Genomic DNA, 26,822 nt, shown 5'->3' with positions numbered 1-26,822 from the left:
CCTCCTCCGCAAAATTGCAACACTGATGCTCGCCTCTGTGGCGGCCCAATCTCAGCATGGGAACATGCTGATGGAGAATAAGCTGACAGTTAGTGAAGAAACTGTCGTCTGTCTGTCTGCTTTCACTGCGAGCCAAATTATTTTAATGATATTTACAGTTTCAGAACACAAGCTCGTCTATCCTCATCTGAGGCCTGGATCTTCAGCTAGAGCTCAGCCAGCCATCAGACACAAAACAGAAATAGGCCAGGACAAATTCCACACATACAACTCTCCTGCCAGCCATTCAGACAGCTACGTGTATGCCTGCTCTTCTTTATGTGCGAAAGCATTCTGCTGTCAGGCTTAGGGCCGAGTGGAAACAACTTATTTCTGGGCATCCACCTATGACATAGCTTTATTCTGGAAGATTTTTCCACCCAGGGACACATCACTGGATGCCCCCCACCACACACACTTACACACACACACACACACACACACCTCCCCACCAAGCCAAGCCAGTGTTTACAGTGCTCAGTCAGAGGAGGCGGTAATCAGAGTAAAACTCTGCGTTAACCGTCTGTGACGAGGCTCAGTTCCAGATTATTGCTCTAACCCGAGTAGTTCGGTAAGAGAATTAGAAAAGGCAAATCCCTTCATCACTTTCACCCCTCCCCCCTGTTCGTGTCAGGGCAATAACACCATGGGTGAATGGAGAAGGAGGTAAACTTCATGTTTTGGTCCAGGTCGATCAGCAAACCCCAGGGTTGGAGGTGAAACCGGACCGAGAAGAAGATCTAATCTGACACCTGCTCTTTAGCTCAGCAGGATGGAAAAGCTGACCCAATAACACGTAGCATCCCTCACCGATAAAGTCTGCAAACACACATACAGTACATGAAGAAGCACAGAGACAAACCACCCACACACACACAGCTCCCTGTGCACTGCGTCTACTTAATTAAAGGACAACCTGCTCTCATGAGGCTCCATCATCCTCCTCAGTGTTCACACAGTTCTCCTGATACAAGCAGACAGATGGTATTTTTTTTTTTTTGTCAGTGTAACAGCAACTCAAATGTGACATCTCTCTGATGTCTTTTTCTGTCAAAAGGGACTATTCTTATCCACTATCTTACCTCAAAATATAAACTAACTCCCACCTCCAATTTAATTCCTAAACAAAATAGACACAGAAAAGCCACAAGCATGCTAAGATATAAATTTACACATTGGATCTAAACATATTCATGAGGGAACACAAATGTCCACCAACAACAAAGAACAAAAATAGTGTTCTATTGCCAGTAAATAAAGCTAGAAATCAATTCCGGAAGCACTGCTCATTAGTAGATTTACTAATTCCAGCAGAGCAGCTATTTTAAGACCAGCATTAATAAAGGGAACAATGCTTTCTCCAAGTGACAACCCTATCTTTGGATCGCTCCAGGATCAAAAAAGGTCCACTACATGCTCCATTACTATAATTGACTCATCTGTTCCTTTTCAGGCAAATAGACATGAAAACCGACTCACTCAGTTGCTCTCATGTAACATCCTGAGCCTACTGCTTGCACCGGCTCACAATACAAGTGAGTAAAAGGTTGTGTAGGCTGAGCTTGGATTGGATATCACACAAACGGTACCAATAATGGCAAATGGTGCTGTCAAGGCAAAAAATATAAACACAAATACTGGAGAGCTCTTGTGAGTGGGAGGAGATCCATGACCTTGGCTTCTGCGTCCCGATGCCCAAGCACAGTTTGTGGGCTTCTCCTTCGCTTCAAAACATCTGTGAAGCCTCTGATGAAGCATCCAACTTGACCAGCAGCCTCCTGGCTTGCCTCACCCCTGCTATCCTGCATCTTTCCATATGACCTTCTCCTTTCAGTGTGAGAGGAAACCCTGAGCTCATCGTCAATCACTTGAGTGTTGGAGTATATTTGAGTGTGTGTGTGTGAGAGAGTATCTGAGGAAAAAGCCTGATTCATTAGCAGAGTTTCTCACTGGCACATAGCAGCCACTGCGCTGATGTGTCTGCCAAAAAGGGGAGCCCACCCCACACACACACACACACACACACACACACACACACACACACACACACACACACACACACACACACACACACACACACCATCCCCCATCCCCCATCCCGTATACTCATTCAGGATTGAGGGCAGCCCCAGCTCACAAATACACTTCCATGTAAATAGGCACGTAGCCCCTACATACACACACACACACACACACACACACACACACACACACACACACATACATACACATACAGTCTAAGACGGCTTAAGAGCACACAGGCAGAAAATCACCACCATAGCACTGACACACACGCACGCACACGCACACACACACTTGGCCTTATGCTGTAGGGGCACCGAGTGCAAGACCCCTCACATTACTCTTTGAGGGCTTTTAAAGAATTCAATTATTCCTTATGTGGCCACTTTATCTGCTAATGGTCTTATGAGATTAAAAAACAGCATCTGGTCATATTGATTTATAACCTCATATCTAATGGCATCATCAGCAGGATTCACCCGTTACATACTGATACACACACGCACACAAACACACACACAGCCAAAGCCAGAGAAGACAGGCTACTGGCTTCCTAAATTCAGTTCTATGGTCCGAATAATTATTTGTCATGACTTCAAATTCCATGCCAAATTTACTTCCCTAATATAAACCCCGGCAGACACAGCAATATTTTCTTCCCATGGAGTGATGTTCCACACCAGTTAACCAGAAACTCAATTTAGCCATTACATCAGACAGGAAAGCGTAAGTAGCTGCTATGAATTTTGTATGAGCATGATATGTAACGCAGGGACTTGAGTGTGTGTGAGGGCAGCTAGTATGTGAGTCGGCCTTCCTATGTTCCTGCATCCTCAGTACACTGAACAGCCTCTCACACAGCCAACCTCTCTCTATTTTGGTCTTCATGTATAAGTCATGGAGCAGTCCAAGCACTAAGCTACATATCACTTTTAACAGAGTCTTTTGGGTGAATGTGATTTGATTCTTAGAAGTGTTTGTGTCCTCGAGCACTCTCTCTCACATCTAAGCCAAGGGACAGATTGATTTTTGTGGCTGTGCAACATCTGGGCGCTGGGCAACAGACACCACTGCACAGATCTTAGGGCTCAGTATTAGAGGGTCCTAGCTGAGCTAACAGAAATATATTCATACTGTGTGAGCCACACACACTTACACACGAATGATGTTTTTTCATCATTCTCTCGCTTCCAAATAATACCCTGGAAGGCAAAGCCACAGCTGATGCTCCCAAACGATGATGAATGAAGTAATAAGAGAATGGAAACACAGACAGCAATTTGGACAGCAGGAACTACATGACACACATCATCAATAAATCAATACACACCGGCAAAGACAGGTCTCACACAAAATAAGGCATGGAGAGAGGATGAATTTAACAAAAACATACTACCAGTACTAAAGGGGTGACAGATGAGTCTCAATAAATCAGCTGTGATCTATAAGATGGGTCAGGAAGAGGTGTGAGCCTGGCTAAATAACATGCCGTTGCCTGGGCTCCTCCCGATGCTATCCGGCTATAAATAAGGTTGAATGGCCAGGCCTGTCGGCCCTGCACTCAGTGCTGCTAATAGACTACCTGCCTGCCCCCACTCCGCTACGCTAAGCGAGCTGGCTGCCGGCCTCACGGTCTCCGGGGATTTCCTCTGCTATGCTCACTCGTGCAGATAGAGAGAGAGGGAAGGCATGAGGGAAAAGAAGACAGAGCACAAGACAGAACAATCCAAACAAACAAAAAAGTGGTTGTAAAGTGTGTATTTGTGTGGATTCTAGGTACCAGCTGGGTGATGTGGCCAGGGAGAATTTCCAGAGCAGTGGCAGCCTGTTGGAGGCCCAGCAGGGGCTTCAACCCACAGGCAGACTGGTCAAGACGCGGTTAGGAAGGCAACAGCGAGGCCATCTGTACAGTCGGGTCACTAGCTCACACCCACTCACAGCATTACATCAACAAGCTGGATGGAAACATTTGAAACAGCTTCCAGAAAACATCAGCACAGCATCGAGGCATAAAAGCCCTTGTGCCCTGGTGAAGACCTGGGTCTGTGAAGGTGGGTCCCCTCTAAATTAATGCATGGAAGCCCTTAAATCAGGCCTTGTCACAGCATGTTCATATGAGCTTTGAGCAGCCTGTTGCCTAACAGGAACACAGCCTCTCCTAATAGAGTCATCCTCGTGTTTGGTTTGCCTGTCACAATGACTGATTGCTGACAACTCAATCACCCAGAGAAACACCGACATGGGTTCTGTGGCGCCTTCCCTCCCGACTGCTCTCCATGGAGGTCGGCGGTGTCCTTGGCAACGATGGGGGGCCGCCACCTCCTCTAGCCCCTCCACAGCTTAGCTTCTGGCGCCGCGGAGATCGAATGACCTTTTCACTATCATTTGCATAAAGTCATTCTCCACTCATCGTGGCAAGCCACACAAGTTGGAACATCCACCCAGTCCACACAGCTGAAATTGAAATTCAGGGTTCACATCCCCAAAAACAGAGCACTTTGTCTTAAGGAAAATGAGGATATTGTGCTCTTCCTTTCTGCAAAGGCCATGTTGATTTCATCACTACCCACACCCCTTGAGAGCAGTTTGTCATTGACTTCCAACACAGTAATAAGGCATAAAAACACTCATGAAAATGACAAGAATGACTCCTTGCCTCTCTTCCTCACGTACATAAACAATTTATGGTACATACAAACATATGCTCAACTCACAACTTACTGAGAAGCTGTGCGCACACACACACACACACACACACACACACACACACACACACACACACACAGATACATATTATATATATACACACACAAGCATGAACCCAATTTCCCAGAGTGCTGCTCACTCACCGAATGAGTGTTTGTTGATCAGTTTGTTGCACATCCTCTCCGTCTGCATTTAACTGCTCTTTGCAGAAATACAGCCTGGGAGTGGAGGGAGGGGGGGCATAATCCCCTGGGGTATTGTATCTGCCATTTGCTCGATCAACATTACAACCGCTAAAGCATTTAACTTTCCTGGCTGCTACCTCGACCATTAAACCAAACCAAGGATGAAATGGTTCATGCCGCCTATCAAGAGACCAGGTAAACACATCCACATGCTGCTCGGTGTTTGTTAGTTTGCATAGGGCTGAGTGTGAGGTGTGCATGCCAGCTAATTCATATCTATAACAAACAGGGATTTGTCTCACAAAAGGGCTGGAACATCCTCGCACTTGCTCCCTCTCCAAATCTTGCAAAAAATGTGGATAGATGCACAGAGCAGTAAAGCCCCCATGAGTCTAATGAGATGTCTCAGAGGGGAAAAAAGTTGCCTTTACTTGTAGGGTGAGCAAGTAATGAGTACGGAAGAGCTGTAATTTAGACTCAGCAAATCCAAGAAAAGCTATCAGATTTAAAGAAATACCTTGACGTTCTGAATTCTGAAGCAGTATCAAAATTGCTCATAGGCAATTTTAGGCAAACAGTAGGATGAACACACTTTTTCCCTACAACGCAATATCAGTAAAGGCAAATGAGAAAAGCAAGCTTCCTTTGTTGGAGTGATACCGTATATTTGCGAAGTGTGCATGAAGATATACGGGTATGAGTTCTAACTTATATGTTCCTAAATGAATAGCGGCACTGAAGGACAGTCCGGGACCGTCCAGAGGTCCAACTTGGACTGTGGCCAATCCACCCCTTTGGATCAACAAGCTTGCCACCTGTGATCTCGCTCTCTCCTCCTCGCCACCTGCTGATATTATTGCTGACGCCAATAAAGAAAATGGAGACAGATAGAGTTCTCCCTCCAGCAGGGATGAGATCCAGCAGATGGGAGTGCCTGAGAAACGTGCGGACGCCGCCGCTGCCTCACACAAGGCTGCTAGTGACAGTCTGTGGTGTTTTACATACAATCATTCATATTAGTCAGCAACTGGAATTAGGTGAACAACTTGGATATAATGAGTCATCAGTGCTACATGGCCTACTGTGATGCATTCAGTGAAGTTCTTCATTTAGCTGTAAAAAAGGTAGGTGAACTAGTGGACAAAAAAAAGAAAAATGGAGGGAGGGTAACCTGATGTGGGGCTTTCCTCCCCTAGATCCCTGGTCATTGCATGCAGCATTAGACAGTTAGACAGATAGAGCAGGGATAAATGGGATAGGTGTTTAGGTAAGCTGTTTGGCTGCTGTCACGGGAAACATTTAAGAAGTTACCCTGGAACAGAGGCGTGTATGCATCAGCTGTTTTTTCTCCGAAAGCTAGAAGCTGCTGTGCAAGGCTTGTGCTGTAACTCTAGGCCTGGCACAGCTTAAATTACAGATGCGGTCCAGTTACAAAAAACACAGCAGCAGCAACAGCAACAGAGCTCCAGAGGGAGAAGGTCAGCCTGAAGAATGATCAACACAGTACAGCGTTAACTTTAGGTTATTTGCAGGGACACGCATCTTTAAAAATACAACAACACATTAACAAGTTGTTTGCATTGTTGCAGTTAAAATCACTGACTGCAAATGATGACAATGACAGCAGCAGGAAACCGGGACGAGATGTTGACAACCGTAGCATTTCTGATAATGTGAATAAGTCAAAGTAAATGTCCATCTCCTTGCCCAGCCTCTGTTTTGCCCTCCAGCACTGACAAACAGATAGAGACAGTGTTGTTGAGGTGAGAGCGAGCACAAGGCCGGCTGACTGTCAGCACCACGGCTTAATTACAGCTTCCAGCCTCCAGTGAGCTTTATTCTCTGACATTCATCACTGTAAGTCCTGCTGGAAATCCTATTCTACATGGAAGTAATTCTATGCACCAGTCACTTTGTAGCTACATGCACATTGTAATCCCTGCTGCTGAATAGTACTTCAATATTATGATGCCTTTATGTGGAAAAACCATGACTTTGCATCATGCAGTAACACCACAGCTGTTAACACTGCAATAGTTGAACACATGATCCTACTGTTGCACTGTCATCTTGTTGCACTGTTTTTGTTTTGACCAGATTTTACTGTGAATGTCCTGTGACCTCAAGTGATGTTTTTGCTTTCACTGTGCACTTGCGTAAGGAAGAAACCCACTTGAGTTGAACTGAATGTTAAAAAAACATCAAACTTCAGTCAGCAAAGAGGTTGTTGAAATGAAATCAAACATCTCAATATTTTTGACCGAATATCTCAATACCAATATTGCGATGATATTGTAATAATGACCACTGGCGTTTTCACAAAAATATTTGCACAATGAGATTTTTGAACAGTTGAACAGTCACTGTATCTGATGACCAAAGAAGAGGTAGCTAGAGGCCAAAAACGGAACAGCTACAACAGTAGCTGTAATTACATCCCTTTAGAGCAACAAAGCCTTTAAAATCAGGAAAAAGGCAACACATATGCCATGTCACGATTTTACGATATCCAAAATCCCAGACGACATCTTGTCTTGGGCTATATTACAAAATCGATATAATATCAATATATTGCCCAGCCCCTGCTGTCAGCAGTTGTAATAAAGGACACAAATCCACTTTAAATTATTCAAAATGGGGTCCACTACACATGAGCCAAGACAAGCAGGACAAACGTGCGCACATCTCCTGAAAATGCAATGTATGGTTTAATCAACAACTTGTGACACTCCCACTGGTTAGGCATTAGCCTTTAACTGCAATAATCAACCAGGTGGGAAGTGCCTCCAAGGATATGGCAATAAACTGCAAACTACCCACTACCTATTCTTTGCCCCTGCTTACAAAACAGAAGACTATTTCACAGAGCAGCTTACTAAAAGCAGTTACCTGTAAATAGTTTGTTATCTATAGATACCACTATTGTCTCTGGACAGCCGCACTGTTTTGAGTGTCAACAAACGCATGGTTGCTGCATGTTGGGTAAGCACCATTCCAGCCATACTGGCCATGTGACACATCCACTGACACTGTGGGGGATTAATTACCTCAATCCAACAGAACCACCAAGAAATGACAATGATGATGAAAATGAATATCCAGTATATCCCTGGTGGGAGTCATAGTGTATACCTGGCACTCAACACTGAGGTTATAATGACCTTATCATATTTGATGCCATTTTTCCTCCTATGGTAGACTATCATTATTATGTGATCCACTGTATTCTATCAAAACGTAACATAGCATTACAATAGTGTTTTTATTGGCATTGAAAACACCTGAGGCCCGGTCTCACTCACCTCCCACCTGTGTGACCTTGGCATGGCCAACAGTGACAGTGCCATCCATCATGTGGTGCCTGAAAGAAGTGCAATCTGCCGCTACTGTTTGTGACTGGAACTCAACAGTGACTTTATAGTGGCCTTGTTTTACTTTTTAATCTCCTATGGTATCACTGCCGTGTTTAGACAACATTCATATAAGATTTATCTCTGTGATATGTGTGTAGTATCCTTTGTCATTTTTATTAGGCAATAGCATTATGGCCTTTTGTTGCTAAAGGAATTCCCGATGTTACGAGTCGTGACGGGCCTTATGGAGTCTAGATACAGCGTAGTAAGTTACTAGTAAGTTTCCATTTAGAGCATTTCTTAATTTATTAATAAGATAAATAAATAAACCGATTTTTAGTTTTAAATACTCTACAATAACTAAGTGAAAATGAAGACTGTATGAGAACAGACCTTGTGTCGCATCAGTTTAGAGGAGCAACAATGAACTCAATTCAACTGCATCGCCTCATCGGGCGCAGGTAGCCCGCACGAGCCTCCGTGTGCTTTAACGGTTGTTTTTAAATTTGTAAAAGCGCTGAAAATTGGTCGAGTTAATGTTACATCTGACCAAAAGCTACCATTCATATTCGTTCAACACACCAGAGATCAACATGAGCAGACTGGGAAATCCAGCGAGCTGGGATTATCTCTGTCTCCTGTGGCATCCGACACATCTGTAAGTGGGAAATCGGGGAATATTAACCGAGAAAACGCGGATTTAGGACTTACCGCCTCGACAAAATAAGTATCCAGTGGATCCTGATCAGTTCGTCTCGGGGTACAGGTTGAATAACAACGCTTATTGTATAATAAACTGCACTGCACGCTGTTCCTGCCCGCTTCCTCTGCCTCAACTAGTATTTCGATGTGACTCTGGGCGGAACTACACGCTGCGTCCCAGACATTACGGAGGCCCGCCGGCCAGCCAATAGGAGGAGGCGCTGCAGACAAAGACGGGGAAAAACTAAGAGGTGTCACTCTGCCCTGGAAAATACACACCTGATTTATATGGCCCATAACGCACATATGCTAAATATTAAACGCTTTTGTGAGGCGCAGTCCCCGATTTAATTTTAAGCCCGTGCCAGTCGGTCGCAGGTGGCAGGCGAACAGCGCATGCGTGAGAGTTAACGCCCACTTTGGCGAGTAGGATCGAGGTTTTTTGGTAGGAATTCATCCAGCAACCCCAAGAGGTAAGCTGAACATGTAAGCCTCATACCGTACACGTGCTATGTTTATTTTATTGATTCTGGAGGAGGGGGGGATGCATTAATCGGCTGTACAGTACTTTTCTTTGAAATCAATAATTGATGGCAAGTTGGTACAGCAGGTGTTGTGTCACACCAACTTGAGTGAGCAACAGCTTTATTAATTCTCAGAAATCCTCACAAAACACTGACCAGTTCCCGTTTTACAGCTTTCTTCTAGTTATTGCCAGTGATTACCAGTGTGGATTAATTTGAACATGAAAATCACGCCACTCCTGATGCCCTGGTGGGCTACAAGAGGACTGCTGCAAAGAATATTTATAGCTCTTGAAAAAAAAAAAAATCACTATCAGTGTTTTTAATGATTTATCAAATGGTTTCCATGCTGTAAATTATTAAATATTGTGTAAAAAGTTATCATATAATTATGTGTTATAATTATGAATATTGGCTATAATATCATTATAATAGGAAACATTATTTTCATTAACAGAATCAGGAGTTTCAAGAGGTTTCACAAACAGTTTACTGTTATTCCTCATTCATAGAAATGATGTTTGTTTCCTAAAGATTTGTTTCAATATGCTGATGATGCTGAGGTGTTTCTTACATATAAAAGTGAGTAAAAAATAGAACAAATATTACCTGTTCCTACTTGTAATACATTAAAATAAAACATTCATAATCAGAAATAATAATAATAGTAAAAAGATTCCACAATGATTAAAAAAGTGTCTCCAAGATAATTAAACCTTGAAACAAACACATTTGCACAGCCATGTTATTTTGGTTAATAATGTTTTGAATATGTTTGTTGTGTTGATGAACTGAACTGGAAAACCATGATCAGTCCTTTTATTATATTATTATTTTTTATGATAACATAGTTTGAGCTTGCATATACAAAACCAACAGCATCTTCTTATTAAAACCATAGTTGCTAATTCCAGCTGGAACTCAAACCCTCCTGTGTTCTCCACACCATGGAAAATTTTCTTCATCATATTCAACATTAATAACATGTAGACATGTACATTTCTTTTCAAATTTTATAATAATTTACACAGTTTCTGAACTTCTTCTGTAACTTTTGAATTCATTTTTATGGTACTGGATCTACCTATCATCTGTATAGTCATTTTTGTAAAGCTTTTATTAAACCTTCAGTCAGGTACAAGAAAAACATGCTACAACATATTTCTCTCCCTTTCCCTTTAACCTTTTTTATTTTTTATAACATTATATATTGAGTTTTTTATATTATGAAGGGTTGTAAATACTTTATTAAATGTGAATTGCTGCATTATTAAATTCCTACTGTTTTGTTTGCTTGGATTATGTATGTGATGTGTTTGTTCATGTGTGTGAATACATGTTTTGTATGATATATGTCTGCAAATTTACAAGCTCTTTGTGTTTTATTTTTATACCACTTCAACATTTTGGTCTTGTATTTGTTCACATTTTCTCTTTTCAAACAGCACAAAGAGCAAACACGCCCTTTTCCACCAGTGCCCTTCTCATTCACATATACACACTCATGCATGGGAGGTGCCTCTTAAACCAGTCTGCCCAGTCAACAGCTCCACTGGTGCAGCTGGAGGTTTAGTGCCTTGCTCTGTGGCACCTGAGTTTGTAGAGAGAGGAATTCATTCTTCAGTGACTTTCTAGTTTCAAAACAACCCTCCAAGTCACAAGCTCACTTCTCTGTCCCTATTTAAAATCTGATTGTGTAAGCAGACACTTCAGCTGTAAAAAAAAATAAATAAATAAAAAAAAGATGAAGAAAAAAAAAAGCTGGTTACATCAAACTCCAGATGCAACCTTTGACATCACTGGAGGCAGCGTCGCCAGCTGCAGAAATAAGAAGATCAGCGGGGCCACTCTTCTCCAAAGGCCAAAAATGTCAGAGAGATGATGAGGAACTGGAGAGTGCAGTATATTACGAATGACAAGAATGAGATCACGGCGCACACAGAAGTAGGCTATTAATAACAATGATACTTTATTTATGTACCAGCAAATCTGTTTGCATTGTTTTTGACATCTCCCCTGCTTCTAAGCCTGACACTTACAGTACAGTAGCATACAATATTATCCTTTTTTTGGAGAATGTTTTCAATACAAAGATCCCAGGAAGAGCACATTTGTTGAATGACGTATTTACAAAGAATAGAAAATACTTCAAATAAAGAGGTGAAACAGAATCAAGAAGGGAAAGAAATATACAGGTCAGCTGAGTAGTATCTGTCACTGACAAAGCACAAGATGCTAAGTTTAGAGGAGACAAGTCCACATACAGTTTTCTGCGAGTCATATGTCAAGTGCTACAGCAACAACGATGCAAGAGTAAATGGAAGTAAGGGATACTTTAAATGACAAACACTTAAAGATTAACTGATATAATAGGTACATCAATGAGGACTTTCTTAGAAAGGAGCCAAAACAATTATAACAGTTAAAAAAACAGAACATGAAAACCAAGATCTTTTCAGACTACAGCTGAAAATAAGATGCCTTTGATTCCAGGCAAAAATAACTTCACAGTGTAGTATAAAACTGACCCTTTTTTGGGCCAAAGATGTGAAATATTAGTGGAGAGACAGCGTGTACAGTGCCATTATATACTGGATGTCTTCAAGTTACCTTCTGTCCACATTTAAAGCAAAACATAGGCTATTAAAGATGGCATGACAGCAATCAAAACTGAACTATGCAACATTGTTTGAAAAAAAAAAAAAAAAATCCTTTTTAACAATGGATTCAAAAATGATTGCAAAGAGGCCATGAGGGTTATCTGGACCAGAAGCTCAATTGAGACCTTTGAATATAAAGCTTTTGCATGTAAAGCACTGTGTACTGAGAGAAACAGGGCAACCTTGAACAGTAGCTTAGACAAAAGGCATTCATATGGTTTGGAGTTGCATGGGAACCATTAAAGTGTTAACCTGGCCCTATGGATTTTCTCCTGCACTTAAGAGGTTACTTTTTGTGTATAATCCTGATTCATGATGCTAACTTTCCATACATGTTCATATAAATATTTAGTTATATGATCACTGGCTGTAGCATTGGATTCCACCACACAGAACCTTTCAGAAAAGGAGAAACAGCAGCTCATCTTTCTTTTTTCCCCCCACAAGAGAAAGCGCCGAACAATCTGAGTCTGTCCGTTGCATTTTCGACTGACATCATTCCAACCAGAGACCACCGAGTGTCGTTCTCTGCATTGTCTCTACATGCTGTGTGGTGACCGAGGCCAGAGCTGCTCACTGGCGCCCTCATGTGGAGCTGTAAAGGGCGATCTGCTGCACTTTGCCCAGTTCTGTGAGCAGCTGTTTCATACGGTGCTTGAGCTGAGGGAGACGGGCCAGCGGTTCAGGGGGCTCCAGCTCCCCTGTGTAGTCCAGCCAGCTCTCCAACACTGAGGAGGACAAGCAGAAACAGAGAACAAAAGCTAAGCACATGGGAACACATGATTTGTTTACACTGACCCACAAAGGCTAAGACCCATTTCATACACAGACACAAAATCCAGGAATATCACATTATACTAATCCGAGTCCATCCCAGGTGCAAAGCAATTCCCACTGCACCTTGTGGACCTGCCATCTTATGATTTCATATTGTCATCAAAAAATCAGATGTGTTTGCAATCTATATTCAACACTAGACAACACAGAGCCCTGAAATCACTTCCTTTAAAAAGCTATAATTCATCTTATGGGCTACCCTTCAAAGTTATGTTGTGCCCTGGGTACTTCTTAATTTATTGATCTTGTTTTTTTTTATTATTCTGTATCATCTTGTTTCCCTTTTATTTCTTTCTATGTGTATTTTTGTATTTGTGGTTCATATCTGTAGTTGAGTCTACATGGTTGCAGGCCATCCTGAGTGTCTAGACTTTTGCATACTACACACTATTGAAATTTAACTGGTGCAGTGATATTAAATGCCATTTTCCCAAATGGGAAAAATGTATATTTAAAAAAAGAAGTTGAAGACATAAAGCTAGTTACAGAGTAGAGCCTGCCACATGTCTTACCGTCCAACTCCCTTTCAATGAAGTCCATCCTGTGTGAGACTTCGTCCTGCACTGCGTCTATGTGGTCCAGCAGGTTGATCTGCCACTGCTGATGCTGCCTGCTGTCGTCTGTCGTGCCTCCCGGACTCCCCCCTCCCTCTTCCTTCACCTCAGTCTGGAACCATCGGCCAGCATTTGAAGCCTAGAAACACACACACGTGAAACAGTCAGACAGATAATATTTTCATTACAGAGTTTTAGACTTTACTTGTCATTGTATATCGGCTTTCTGCTAAATCATCTGACATCATTCATGCACACAAGTGATAATTAGATTCAGTGAGGCCACATGGAACGGATTCATTAAAACTGTATAATGAACAGAATGGGATAGCTAAATGAAAACGAGATTGCCAAAGTTGAAACTAGGGCCGAGACAAATCCATGAATGGCTTGAGAAACTCAATTATAAGAAATCCTCAGTTTAAATTTCCCTTAAGTCCTCCTCCTCACCTTAATCATTATTTTCAAGAGTGTCTCTAAACAGGTCCATGTGCATGTCAAGAGCCACTGCCAGCTCATTTCCCTCTTATTATCTACTGAAAGGATGTGCTACTGCATGTGCCCCACAGTGCTGATGGTCCAGTTGTTGGCATGCTACACTTTGAGTTAGAAATATGGAAACTTCTCTTTCATGTGGAGTTGTCAGTCGTTGCATATCAGCAAAAGGAAACATGTTAATCATTCCCACTGACCATCTGCCTTTATCTATTATAGATACAGGGTGATAGTGATTGCATAAAATATGCAAGACGCAAGACGTTTAAGAGTTTGCTAAGTGGAGAGATGACTAAACAAGCAGAATGCAGAGGTGAGCCAGGTCCCAGTAGGAGATGTCTACGATTTGGGATTTTTTTTTTTTCCATTTTTTTTGATGTATTACATGTAGGAAAAACATGTGACAGAACTGTAAATGACTACTTTGTAAGTACTAAATCAACTTGATCAACAAGGTTTTAATCATACTCCCATTTCCTTGTTTTCTTACTTTCTTTTGCTAATATAATACTGGTAATGCTCCTTTTGTAATTCTGCAGAATTACTAGCTTCACAAACGATATGGACCCTCACTGGTTGTGTGGGTTACACTGCTTTTCAATAATTATTTCTTCACAGATAGGTAACAAAGTACATGATGTGCAATGAGAGGTGCTACACTGCTCGATAAATTGAAATAATTTTCTTAGATGCACCACTCACGCAACATTAATTGCACAACACAACTACTGTTGTAGAAAGATTTGGTATACTCTTTAATAGCACTTATAGGCACATAAAGCTTACAACAGTTGCAGGTTGAGTTTGAACCCCTGTGCCTGGTGAAATGAAAACGAACCTTGTTTGTGGTACTGAGGATTTTGGGCTTGTCTGTCTCCAGCAGGCCCCCGTAGCGCTGCTCCCTCTCCAGCAGGTCCTCGGTGCTCCTCATGCTGTCCTCCAGCTCCGAGCTCTGCCGGGTCTCCACCACCAGCTTCTGCTCCACCGCAGGGTAGTACGCCCGCGGCTTCTGGTAGCAGTGCTCGCTGCTTATGTATGAGTCTTGGAAGGACAGGTAGGGCGAGGAGGAGGAGGAGCAGGACGAAGAGGAGGTCGAAGTGGCAGCCGCACGGCTCAACTTCTCCAAAGCATTGGACATCAGTATTTCGCCTCGACTCATTTCTTCATCGGGTGCTGCCGGGGACGGGGCCGCGTCAGTGCCCGGACATGAGTCGAAGCTCTTCCGGGGCCGCTCCGTCTGCTTCCAGGGCTGGCACCACAGCCGCAGGTCAGGGTGGGTCTTACTCCTGATCAGGCAAACCAAAGATTAGACTGCTCTGTAATCAATACAATACATCTATAACATGGTTTAGTCTGTTGCTGATATTTCTTTGGTCTACTGTATTGCTTCAACTGGAATCATTCTGGACCAAAAAAAAATCTCCCTCATTCAGTTTGACACCAGTAGGTAAAAGTAACAAAATATACTGTGCTGACAAGCCTCTTCTTTCAATATCTGTGCACTCACTGTAAGACGCTCATCTTTAGCTGCAGTCCATTGAGCACCTCCACCACATGGTGTACGTCCCCCAGCAGCTGGTGGGTGGTGGCGATCTTCTTGGCGTTTTGGTGAGAGTAGTTCTCCTCCAGAAAGGAGAGGCCGTACATGTGGCCGTTGCTCAGCCACTCACGGTCGTACCAGTAGCGCAGACTCTGCCTCTGACCTGGGACACGGGACAACAGAATTTGAAAACTTTCTTAAATGTGTGAAGTGTTTCAGAAACTTATCATAGGGCAAAAAGTTAAGTCTCTGTGTTGCATGAGTTGCAGCAATAAGTAAAGTAGTAGTAAAGTAGCATTGTAAAGTAGTAGAGGTTTATGCTATGCACATGTTAGACCACACAGAACCCTGGATAAAAGAAATACAGTATCTTCTTGTACCCGAGGTTGTAAGGTAAAAATCACACAGACATAAGCCAACGCTGCAAGCTAAATACATGAATTATTTTGTTCAGTGGTTCTTTGTCACAACAACATGGACCTCCCACAGTATTTTGTGTTAGCAGATAAGATTTCTAAAAGCCAGTGTAGTTTCAGTCACCACTATCAAGAACATCCCAAACTTTCCCATGCCAGTACCTAGAAAACACTGGTGCACTTGTCTGGGTACTCTGCCCTGCCTCAGCAATAGTCACAAAGAATCCACGAAGAACATGGGAATGACGACAATCCAAAAAAACTTCATCAGAACAAGACTTCATCTAAGTACCATTACTATTTACACCCAACATGTGGCCATAAATAAACAATCCTAATTTTATACAATCCTTTTTTGGCTACAAACAAGTAACATGTGGCCATAAACAAGAAAGAATGCCTGTTTCAATCCACATGTGGCTATAAATTAAAACTGTAAAAGTGAGGCTAAGTCTTATATATCATCAAGTTTTTTTGAGGTGTTGTCATTTCCATCTTCTACCCGATAACTGATGCATTTGTTCTCTTAAAATCAGCCATCTCTGCCCAAACTGAAGACACCTATATTGCTGCATCTTGTAATTAACACATATACTGTATTTGTGCACATACTTCTAAGGTAGATTTTAAGATTACATTTCAGTCAGTGTTAAAAACAAAGGCTGACAGGGTTCCCGCTAGGTGGGCATGCTGTTCAGCATTAAAAGTCACGATTCACTGAAGTGGCAAAAAAACGATTCACAGTGTAATACAGCACATTCAGATTATGCACTGTTTGACAGAAATCTGTAAATAATGAATGTGTGTAATCTTCTCAGCCTTGTTCATTGTTTACTTGCTATTTCACACTTTTGTCCACTAGATGGCGCATGACGCTTTGGCAAGTCAGACAGCCTGGATACATGTAATCCTTGTAACAGATTTGTGGTTAGCCAAACACTTGAGGAATGCTTTGATGTGTATAAATGTACAAGGCAGGAAAAGAGCAGAGCCCTAAAACCACAAAAAGATCAAATTAGCTATTCCCACCTTGAAATTAACATTTTTATTATATGATTGTGTCTGCTAAAAACTGTGGTATTGAGGTGGTTTTCCCTCACCTGGTGGGTCTCTGCAGATGTAGCAGGCGTATCTGTCTGGCACGTTATCCTCTAAGAGGCCCATGCAGGTGCCATGCTGCCAGCACAAACACTCCTCACACTGAAAGAAGGAAAAATATAATACTTAACAATGGTGCAACTCTGTAAAGATGGAAAAAAAAAAAAACCAAGCCATTGCACTGCCTAAAAATAGATAAACAAAATGTAAGTCATGACAAAAACTAACAACTAACAGCTGCACTGTGTTTAAGAAATTTCATCCCATCCCATATGAGGTCTCATCTGGCATCACTTGTATAATGCAGGGTGTTGAGTGAGTTGAGAGAGCTGTTGCATTACATCAACATGTTGAATAGCCCACCTGGATCATGAAGTCATTCTCCTCCTCCACCTCACAGATACATCGTACAATCTCCTGATCGCTTGTATCGAGGGCAGCAGAGTCCACGCTCAGGGGCGGCGTGGTGACATCCAAATCCACCCCAAAGTCATCGTCGCTCCACCCACAACTGTCAGTGGACCAATCACTGATGCTATCCTCATCTACAGTGTTGGACGAAGGAAAAAAAAAATTGAATATATACATTTTCAAGGGCATGACACAACTTGCACGTATTCTGCTCTTGGTCAAATCAATTTAAAATTAATTTAACAAGCGTGCCAAATTAAATTAATTAAATTAATCTGTAGATTGAAAGAATCTTATAATGTACACTGATGTGAACAACTACATAGGAACAGCATAACAAAGCCAGCCATAGCAGCGAAGAACAGCTCAGGATTCAATCAACCAACCATATCAATCAGCTGTTATCTGTGACAGCAACCCAGTTTTATTCTGCTTGTCATTACATGGCCTGGGGAAAATTTAACTACAACATTTGGATGTAGATACCAGCAGTGATGCAGATCGAATTGACAATCGGCTGATGGACTGAATCCAAGCAAATGGGAGAATGGAGGGGAGATAGAGAGCCACACGCATTCAACACACACACACACACACACAAACATAGAGATACCCACCATCAACATGTATCTGCTCTGAGTGGCTGTATCCGGGCCTGCTGGGGTAGGCCTCAGGCTTGTGATTGTGTGAGAGGGGGAATTTGAGTGGCAAATTCAATTTGGACTGAAGACCCAATACTGAGATGTCAATATTCTCCTCACTACCTGTGTAGTCTGTTAATACAGGGAAGGGGGGAAGCAGACGTAGAACAAAATGTCAACTTTTTTGGAAATGCCAGACAAAAGCTAGTCTAGAGGTGACATACTGTGGCACAACAAACACTGTGGAGAAATATGATAGACTTGTGAGTCAGGGAAATCTTTTTATACAACCCATGTAGCCCATGTTACAGGCAACGGCTTTTAATGGTGAAATAACCAGTGGAAGGATACATTTCAAACATATGTAACTGTGTGCATGCCATACACACCAGTGTCAATCCTTACTAGGAAATGATGGAGACCAGTGTTGGATTTGTGTTTGGATTAGGCGTAATCAGTGCCACAAAAAGAAGCTGGCTATTCATCAGCAGCACTGTCACAGTTGTTGTGTAAGAAGGTAAAAATGCAAAGCAACAATTTAAAGATGAAAAAGACACACAGTTGGAGCCATTTGACAGGGCTAATGAAGTGATGGAGACCAGCAGCACATGTAACACTACTCCCACTCAGACAGGCTCAGCCACCACACTGTGAGGGGTGAATGGAGTCCTTTATGCTCCACAGCCTAGCCATGTCCACAATGCTACAGTGAGAGCAGATGCAGTGGCAGCAGAGATAAGGGGAAGACCCATGCAGGACACCAGGGGTCCCCTTCTTACCAGACTTGGCCTTCTTTTTCTTTTTCTTCTTCTTTAGTTTAATGCGGAGGAAGTCTTTCTGCTTCGGTTTCTCTTTCAGTCTGTCTTTCACCGACCCTGAGGACAGACAAGAGGCAAGAGATAAATCCTACGTGAGCACAACAAACATTGCAAGGAAAAGCTCCTATTCTATGAGCCAATCTGGAACCTTTTCAACACTAAATCGTGTCATTATAATGCACAAAAAGTGACACTGACAGTGAATAGGTGGGGCTGAATGTAAGACGTTATGCAGTCACTTCTCATTTGATCTGCAACATCTTCTCTCTGTATCACACTGACCAATGTCAAAGCCACTCTTGTCTGTGTCTCTCTCCTGCTGTTGGCAGCCGTTCCTGTCCAGCTGGTTCTCCTTGCTCTTCTCTCTCAGCAGTGCCCTCTGCTGCTGGCCCTGGGTATTGACAGCAGGAGGGGCTGATGTGCGTCTGCCTGCAGTCTTCACTTCAGTGCGTGAGGCCGGGGCAGATACACCATGGTCTGGGAATGGGGAAAAATAGCCATGATGTTTAAGCAAAGCTCAAAGTATAATATTTACAACAGAGCACACAGCTTGCCAACATTTATTATTACATAATCAGGCTGATTATTAGTGCGTGACTAGCACTTGGTTTGAGCCAAAGGGGAGGAAACTGGCTTCCAACCACACTCAGTTTAAAGCCTTTAAACCCACCTACATCATTGTGGACAAAATGTGTCAAAATGCAAAGCAAATGAAGCTTTCCTGTTGTAACTCCTGTTGTAGGCAAATTCTCTTCATACAAATGTTTTTACTCTTGTTTTCCCCTCAGATTATTGTGCAATGCAGAGGATAACTGAGGATAGGTAAATGGCTGTGTCGCATGGCACGTCAATCCTGTGGTGAGAGCAGGCTAGCAGTCATTCTTAGTCAAAAGAAAAATGCTATTTTCCCCACAGATGTCTCTCACACAGTCTCACAGGCATGTGATTAGCCATAGACACTGTAAAAAGGAATGGTATTTACTCTGCAGCAAACTGTAGTAACTTATACTTTGAGGGTTTTTCTGTAGTTTTTTGGTTAAGTGGATTTATATATATGTTACATCATTGGATATAATATTAGGTAGCTGTATATCCCTGTATACCTGTTTAAAACAATTGCATTACAATGTCCACCTTTTTTTTTTTTTTTTTTTACAATTGGTTTGAAGACACAGGGAAATGACAACAAAATGATTTTGTATAAAAGCACTTATGTCAGTAAAAGCCTACTGCAAGAGTCCTGCAAGCCTTGAATTACAGAGGAACTCACGCATCGAGGCAGAGATGGTGCGCCTCCTCTTGTGGCCCTCCACAGCAGTGGTGGCAGCCTGCTTCTCTGAAGCCCTGGTCTGGATGTTCCTGGTGGGACTGTGGTCTCCTTCCAAAGCCTGGTCCTCCCCGTGGTAATATTTCATATGGTAGTGCAGCAGCTTGGCCTTGCGGAACGACTTGGTGCAGCCGGGAGCGCTGCACTTAAAAGGGTTGTGGTCGAGGTTTATGGACAGAACTGGAGGAGGCTGGTTTTTGATGACCCGGTATACTGAAACAGCATAAAAAAGGCTTGGGGTAAGGTAAGTGTGGAAGAACAGAACATCAAAGGTACAAGTGCTAGCTGCATTGACTTAATAACCAGGAGTGTTGGGAATCGATATACTCACATGGTTCTCTGCTGAATCTGTTGGGGTTGTGGAAGCCTTGCTTTCTCACTGCTATTGAAGGTAATGAAAAAGGCATTATCAAAGAGTGGCTGGCACTCAAATAAAACATACCCAGACTTAATGTGATATTTACTGCACACAATGGCTCTATTTAGCACCCCAAAAAGATACCTTGAAACATTTCTGCTGATTCACTGCCATAAAACACTTACGTTTAACCGGCTGGACAGGTGGCACCTCCCCTGCAGGTTTAGAGCCTTCCGATTGGTTGCTTGGCTTCTGCTCCACATCAGCATTGGATTCTGTGGTTGTCATAGTGACAGACACTTGTTCTGTCTGTGCTGATGTCTGATTGGGCAATTCCATGTATGGCTTGGGCACCTCTGTGTATGGCTTAGTTCCATTCAGTTCTGTTTCCACCTCCTCCTTCTTTATTTCGCCGTTTAAGTGACAGTTTTCCTCCTTTTGCTGCTCTTCCTCCTCCTTCACTCCGTTTGTGAGTCCTGTCTCCTTCTCCCCATCCCTGGGCTTGTTCTGGCACGCATGCTGTGACACGTCCTCTTCCCGTTTGATGGTGGGTGTTCCATCTTTAGCGCCCTCCATCTCACCATCTTTTTTCTTGTTCTTCTCGCTGGCTGTTCCTGCTTCCCACGTCTCATCATCCTCATCCTCGCTGTTGCTCTCGTCCTCCTGGTCGGACGTGCTGCGTCTGGCTCGCTTGCTCTTGGGGCCTCCGTTCTCCTGAGGCCTCCGGTCTCTGCCATTGGGGACCTTCCTTACCATGGTCCTGTCGCTGGACCGACACTTACTACCTTTCTGTTTATCAGCAGGGTAATGACCAAAAACAGAAAACAGACTTGAATAAACTGCTCAAATCAGTCGAGAGAAAAAAAAATGCAGACAGTGTAATGTATTATAAATAGGAAGTGTGGATAATTATGATCACTTGAATTTACCTCTTTAACAAAAGGCTTTACGTGAATCTCCTTCACTGTCTGGATGACACCATCATAGAACTTCACGGTGTAGGATGCTGAAATTAAAGGACATGAAGGAAATTAAACTGATACAGATCATGTTCCACACAAACACCAGCTTGTGCATCAGCTACTGGGCAGATCCCTGATTACTAACTCCTCTCCAGTTAGCTACTTTTGTCTGTAACTTTTTGACTTACTGTGATATATTTTATCAAAAGTGACTGCCAATTTGCCATTGGGAATGACACATCAAACACACCTTTCCCTGTATGTCGTTGACCTCATTTTGCAGTGCAAGAGAAAACAACTGTGCTCTGACTTAATATTCAACTGAACATTTTTCTTTGTGAAAGCTTAAGATTCTGCAGAATGCTCCACACTGCACAAATGTCTGTTTAACTGTATGGGCTTGGCAGTAAGTTGACACTCAGATATGAGGTACAATGCTATTGACAGACTTGAAGTTTGCTCATATTCGCCAGTTTGAGTCATCTGAGTCACACTGCACTGTCAGTCACTGAGGATAATTAAGTCATACACCACAACAGGCCATGCTACACTGAAAGAGTTTAAACAGTTAATTCTGCAGTGCCTGCTCAGAGTACAGTCTTATTTTTTATTAAATTGTTGGTGTCAACTCACATCTTGCATTGAAACTGAATGACAATCTCAAAACCACACTTAGTGTTTGAAAAGGAACACCCCTGTTACTATGCAAGATATAACAATCAACTAAAAACACACTGAAAACATACATTTATGCATGGGTTTGCAGTCTTTTGATTCTACTCACAAGTGTGTATCAATGCTTAACACCACATTTTACTGATACCCACCATCTTTATTGACTGAAAGAACCTTTGCTGGGTAGAAACGGCAGTCAGACCAGCTGGCCAGGACCTTATCATTGACATGAAAACCCTGGAAGAAGGGAAGATGCATCTGTCACAAGGCTGTCTCTCTTTATCGAACTATAATGAACATGTAATCAGAGCTTAACTCAGGCATAACTAAAAACCACAGGAAGAGAATGAACCAATGGCCTATGGACTGGCAGCTGCAGGTAGGACAGGGGTTGTTACAGCAATCTGACAATTTGGTTGATCAGTCCATAAGAAATCTTGAATATAAGAAAATTATCTCCCTTATAATAAATGTTAACATAATAAAATTCATTTCTTAACTTTCATTTAAGCCACATTAAATTGATCTCTGATGAGTACAGAGGTCACTGGAGCTCCCAGATATCGCTCCCTCACAGTTTTCACCTTCTGTCTTAAACAACATTTCTGGACTCACTATGACCTCTATCAATGCCATGGACAAAAAAAACTCCAAGTATCCCAGCAGGAGAAGGATGTGTTTGGATTTTTACCAATTTTAATTTTTACCTTACAACAGAAATATACAGAGCAATACTACTGCAAAACTGCTGGTTGTACTGGCCCCCTGTAAAAACCACAGGGCCACGACTGTCCCGTTGCTGCATTGTGTCATGCATGCTAGCACTATGCAACACAGGCTGTGGTAAAACCAAGAACACTTACAGGCACGGGAGTGTCCTCCGGCAGTCCCTGTCGTCTTAGCTGAATTCGTTCCACGGGTCTCAGGTAGGGACTGGTCCAGTCAAACCATTCATCATAGCGGTGGCTCCACTGGCGGTAGTGGATGAGGACTTTCTCATCATCATAGTCAATCTTCTCTATGTTAGCAGCATACCTGAGGCGAGGAATGAAAACCAGTGATGGATAGTTGAGAAGGTGTTTACTGCTATTATGTTATCATGTTTCCTGTGGTTCCAGCTCTTCATTTTCTTTTTGTCAACCTATAATGCAATTTAATTTGGATGAAAAAAGAGGAGAGGAAAAATATAATTGTAGAAGTTTTTTTTCCCTGTTTACCTCTGACATTCAATTACAAACAAGCAGCCCAATACACTACATACACAACAAACTTTAATTTAAAATATGAATTAGCAGTCACATTACAATGGCTTTGCTCATTATTCCAGGTCAGCGGCTGGGTGAGTATCCACTCAGAATGCACACCCATCGCCTACTGTCATGTCCTGTTAGAGGATCACTGATGCAAACAGCGGTCTCCAAGTGCAGCAACTGACTCTTTCCCTTAATCTTTTAATGTATGGCAGGCATACAAAATAGCTTAGCCAGGCGCACTTTAGAGGGACCAAGGATTTAAGTGAGAGAGCGAATGAAGGGGACAGTTACAGAGAGAGAGAGAGAGAGAGAGAGACAAAAAAAGTAGGGCCATGACTCACCAGTTTTTGAGGCTGTCTCTGGCCTCGAGCTGAGCTCCCACCTCAAATGTTATCCCTCTTCTATTAGGGGGCGTCTTACTCATACTGCCCACATCCAGGCTCCCCTCCTGCACACACACACACACACACACACACACACACACACACACACACACACACACACACAGGGTTATCCAAGAAACAAACCAATCCAAACTACACCCTCATGGCCTTGATAACACTACGAAGAACAGCCATATTGTGTCTAGTCCTGTTCCCAAGAAATGCAGCTGTATGGAAGACAAAATCCAACACACATTCTCCAGAACAGCTCATCATCACAAGCTGCTTTGACCAAAAACTATGACAACATCCCAGCTGTGCAACGTGAGGCGTAATTAAGTGATTAGAAGCTAGTAAGCAGCTCCCTCTGTTTGCCAGCACAACATTAGAAAAATTTTGGCCCTGGTTATGACTGAAACAGCTATTACATAAAAACTGAACCTGGAGTGAGCTTGTGGTTTTTTCCCCCCGTTTGTTCTCTTGTTGTTTCTAGCTCCATCTGCACTACAGAACAACCCGCAGCCAGGTGCACGTGAGGATAGGTCCTCCTGGTGTGTCACCACAGCTATAAATAATACCTGACACTGTCCAGCACAATGTAAAGCAAATATGACCCGACTCCTTAACTTGACACATCCCAACAGCTGGTAATAAAAACATGTAGCTCATACCAAATCTTCAGTATCAAATCATTTGCTACAACAGTGGTTCTCAAAGTGCGGTCTGGGGACCACTAGGGGTCTCTAGGGAGGTCCCCAGCAAAATGAGGAAGCGATACATTTCTCTGTTACTCCACTCCTTACGAATGAGTATGTATAACAAATTCTAGTGAAATCACAGCTTTCATTTAGTAATATTAACCACCCAGACTGAGAGGCAGGGACTAAATCACATTTAATAGATTTAATCTCAAATGCAACCTCATCTTAAGAAATAGCATTGCGCAAGACTAGTTTATTTGAGCATTTGGGTATCATTCATGTTAAAATATTTGGAAGAGCCCCTCAGCTAGAAGACATGGCTGGGTGTAGGAGGCAATTCATTTCCATTTGTCTTTCATTTATATATATATTTATATATATATTACCAGCACTCATCCAATGATAGCGATTCGTCTGTCATGTTTATCCGGTATCCGCAGAACAAACCATTTTACCCCTCACTACCCGCCCTGAGATTAAAATCCGCCGGGTTTACAGTAAACGTCGCAACCTCTTACATTAGCCCTGTGCATAATTTAACTCACCACAGCCAAGGGGAGAAAATCCGAGCGCTGGCTGGCATTGGTTTTCAATGCGACCTATAAACCGGATGTCTTCACACCACTCGGAGACCCACGTGTTTTCTGGTCAGGCGATTTCTCGGATGGAAACAATAGGAGACAATGCCAAATGCCTCTAAAAATCATTTATCTGTTAGGAGCAGATATATAATTCTTCTCCGTATAGTGGGCAGTTTAAAATTAATGAAAATGTCCGATTACAGTATTTTTTTTAAGGCTTGAGAGAAACTAAAGCGGCAAAAGCAAGGCGTAAACAGAGGACTGCTTTGCTTTGTGTGTTTTTTTGTATGGATTCATGCATCGGGAACCGGATGATCCACACCCGAATTTAAAACGTAAGACGGACCGGGAAATGCACATTTTATTTTGGTAAAGTTACAGCTGAATACGCGTGTTCTATCATGATACATTCAGAGGAAAAATAGCTCCCCCGTCCTGTTTACATGATTGAAACCACACATCCAGCAGCCTTCAGGTCTCAGTTCGGAAACAGAAACTAAAGCGACAAAATGTTATTTCATGTACTTCCAGGAAATCTTTTGTTGACCACTTTCATACAGTAATGACAGTTTATTGTCCGGGGTTTTATAACCAGTGGGCGTGGCGTGGAATAAACCACGGCCTACGTTGGCGCTGTAGGCGAATACGATTGGTTGAAGGGGTTCGGAGTGGGCGGGACTCTAAGATCTCATTGGCCGCTCGGCTGTCGCTCACTCGGCTCGCCGGGGCCTCGCTGTCGGGCCTACTTCTTCAGACTTTTCCCCTCTACCTCTAGTTGAGTGGCGTGGAAATACGGAGCTTTAAACTTCCTTAACTACGAAACCACGGAAGCCTCTAGAAACACCGGGCGAAGAAAAACATGGGGAGCAAGTAAGACGCCGCCACGACAACAAAACGGGCCACAAAGTGCACAAACATGACACTACAGGAGCTACTTGTTCACGTTTGTTTTGAACTCAAGAGATCCGTCATCAAAGCCAAGCCACATGCGGCATCACGCAGCCCGGGCTGTTGATGCTTCCCGCAAACGGGGCTCGCACTGCGATGCTTTCACAAATGTTAAAACTCTACAACGGGATGTTGGAGGCGGTTTTGGTTTCTTACCTTCCCCTCCAGTCTCTCTTTGTCCGGTGAGGTGTAAAATGTGCGAAATAATCCCCTCCAGTGCAGGTACCGCCGCCTCCGTCTGTCTGGTCCAGATCACGCAGTTGAATTTCTCTCCGTTGCATTTACCACCGGCGCGGGCAGTGTGGCGCCACAGTACGCATGCGCAGAGGAGGACCCTCATAAATTCATGATAAAGGCCTTCCTCACATTAATCCCCAAAATTTCCACTTTTTTTTTTTTTTTTTTTCCATTTTATTATTAATTTTTTTTATAGCCATCGATTGGTTAACAAGGTCTAATGTGTTGTTTGATGCAATTATTAAAGCACAAAGTTCGGAGTTTTCCACAGGGCCTTTAAAACCACTCTGTTGTTATTGAAATTAATAAAACGGAAGTCAAAATATTTATTTTATTATATGAAAGTGCATTTGAGTACAGTCAAATCAGAGCGAGCACCAGCCGTTTTCACTGGAA

At 42.7% G+C, this 26,822-nt stretch overlaps 2 protein-coding genes across 6 annotated transcripts in view; both read right to left on the bottom strand.

The window, feature by feature from the left end:
- Positions 1-9,154, bottom strand: part of ndrg3a (ndrg family member 3a) — a 36,494-nt gene extending 27,340 nt beyond the window's left edge. For all 3 annotated transcript variants that reach the window (XM_030051142.1, XM_030051145.1, XM_030051143.1), the window contains exon 1: positions 9,017-9,154. The gene's annotated coding sequence lies outside the window, so the exon portion shown is untranslated. The remainder of the gene's footprint in view (positions 1-9,016) is intronic.
- A 2,322-nt stretch (positions 9,155-11,476) lies between these two features.
- phf20a (PHD finger protein 20, a) lies at positions 11,477-26,500 on the bottom strand. Of its 3 annotated transcripts, none has more exons than XM_030051138.1 (17): positions 26,346-26,500; positions 23,918-24,024; positions 23,187-23,358; positions 22,476-22,560; positions 21,616-21,692; positions 20,872-21,475; positions 20,660-20,710; positions 20,272-20,541; positions 19,284-19,478; positions 18,963-19,058; positions 18,160-18,315; positions 17,495-17,676; positions 17,134-17,233; positions 15,585-15,780; positions 14,916-15,363; positions 13,541-13,721; positions 11,477-12,919 (listed from the first exon to the last, which is right to left on the bottom strand). In XM_030051138.1, the coding sequence occupies exons 2-17, from the start codon at positions 23,998-24,000 to the stop codon at positions 12,777-12,779; spliced, it is 3,039 nt and encodes a 1,012-aa protein (XP_029906998.1). In that variant the 5' UTR covers positions 24,001-24,024; positions 26,346-26,500; the 3' UTR covers positions 11,477-12,776. The 3 variants fall into 3 exon arrangements, with proteins under 3 accessions (XP_029906998.1, XP_029906999.1, XP_029907000.1); XM_030051139.1 differs by lacking the exon at positions 26,346-26,500 and adding an exon at positions 25,206-25,227; XM_030051140.1 differs by lacking the exon at positions 18,160-18,315.
- Between the last annotated feature and the right edge of the window lie 322 nt (positions 26,501-26,822).

This window comes from Myripristis murdjan, chromosome 5, assembly GCF_902150065.1.
Source record: "Myripristis murdjan chromosome 5, fMyrMur1.1, whole genome shotgun sequence".
In the NCBI taxonomy this organism is placed as follows: Eukaryota; Metazoa; Chordata; class Actinopteri; order Holocentriformes; family Holocentridae; genus Myripristis; species Myripristis murdjan.
This window is presented reverse-complemented; position numbering and strand designations above follow the sequence as displayed.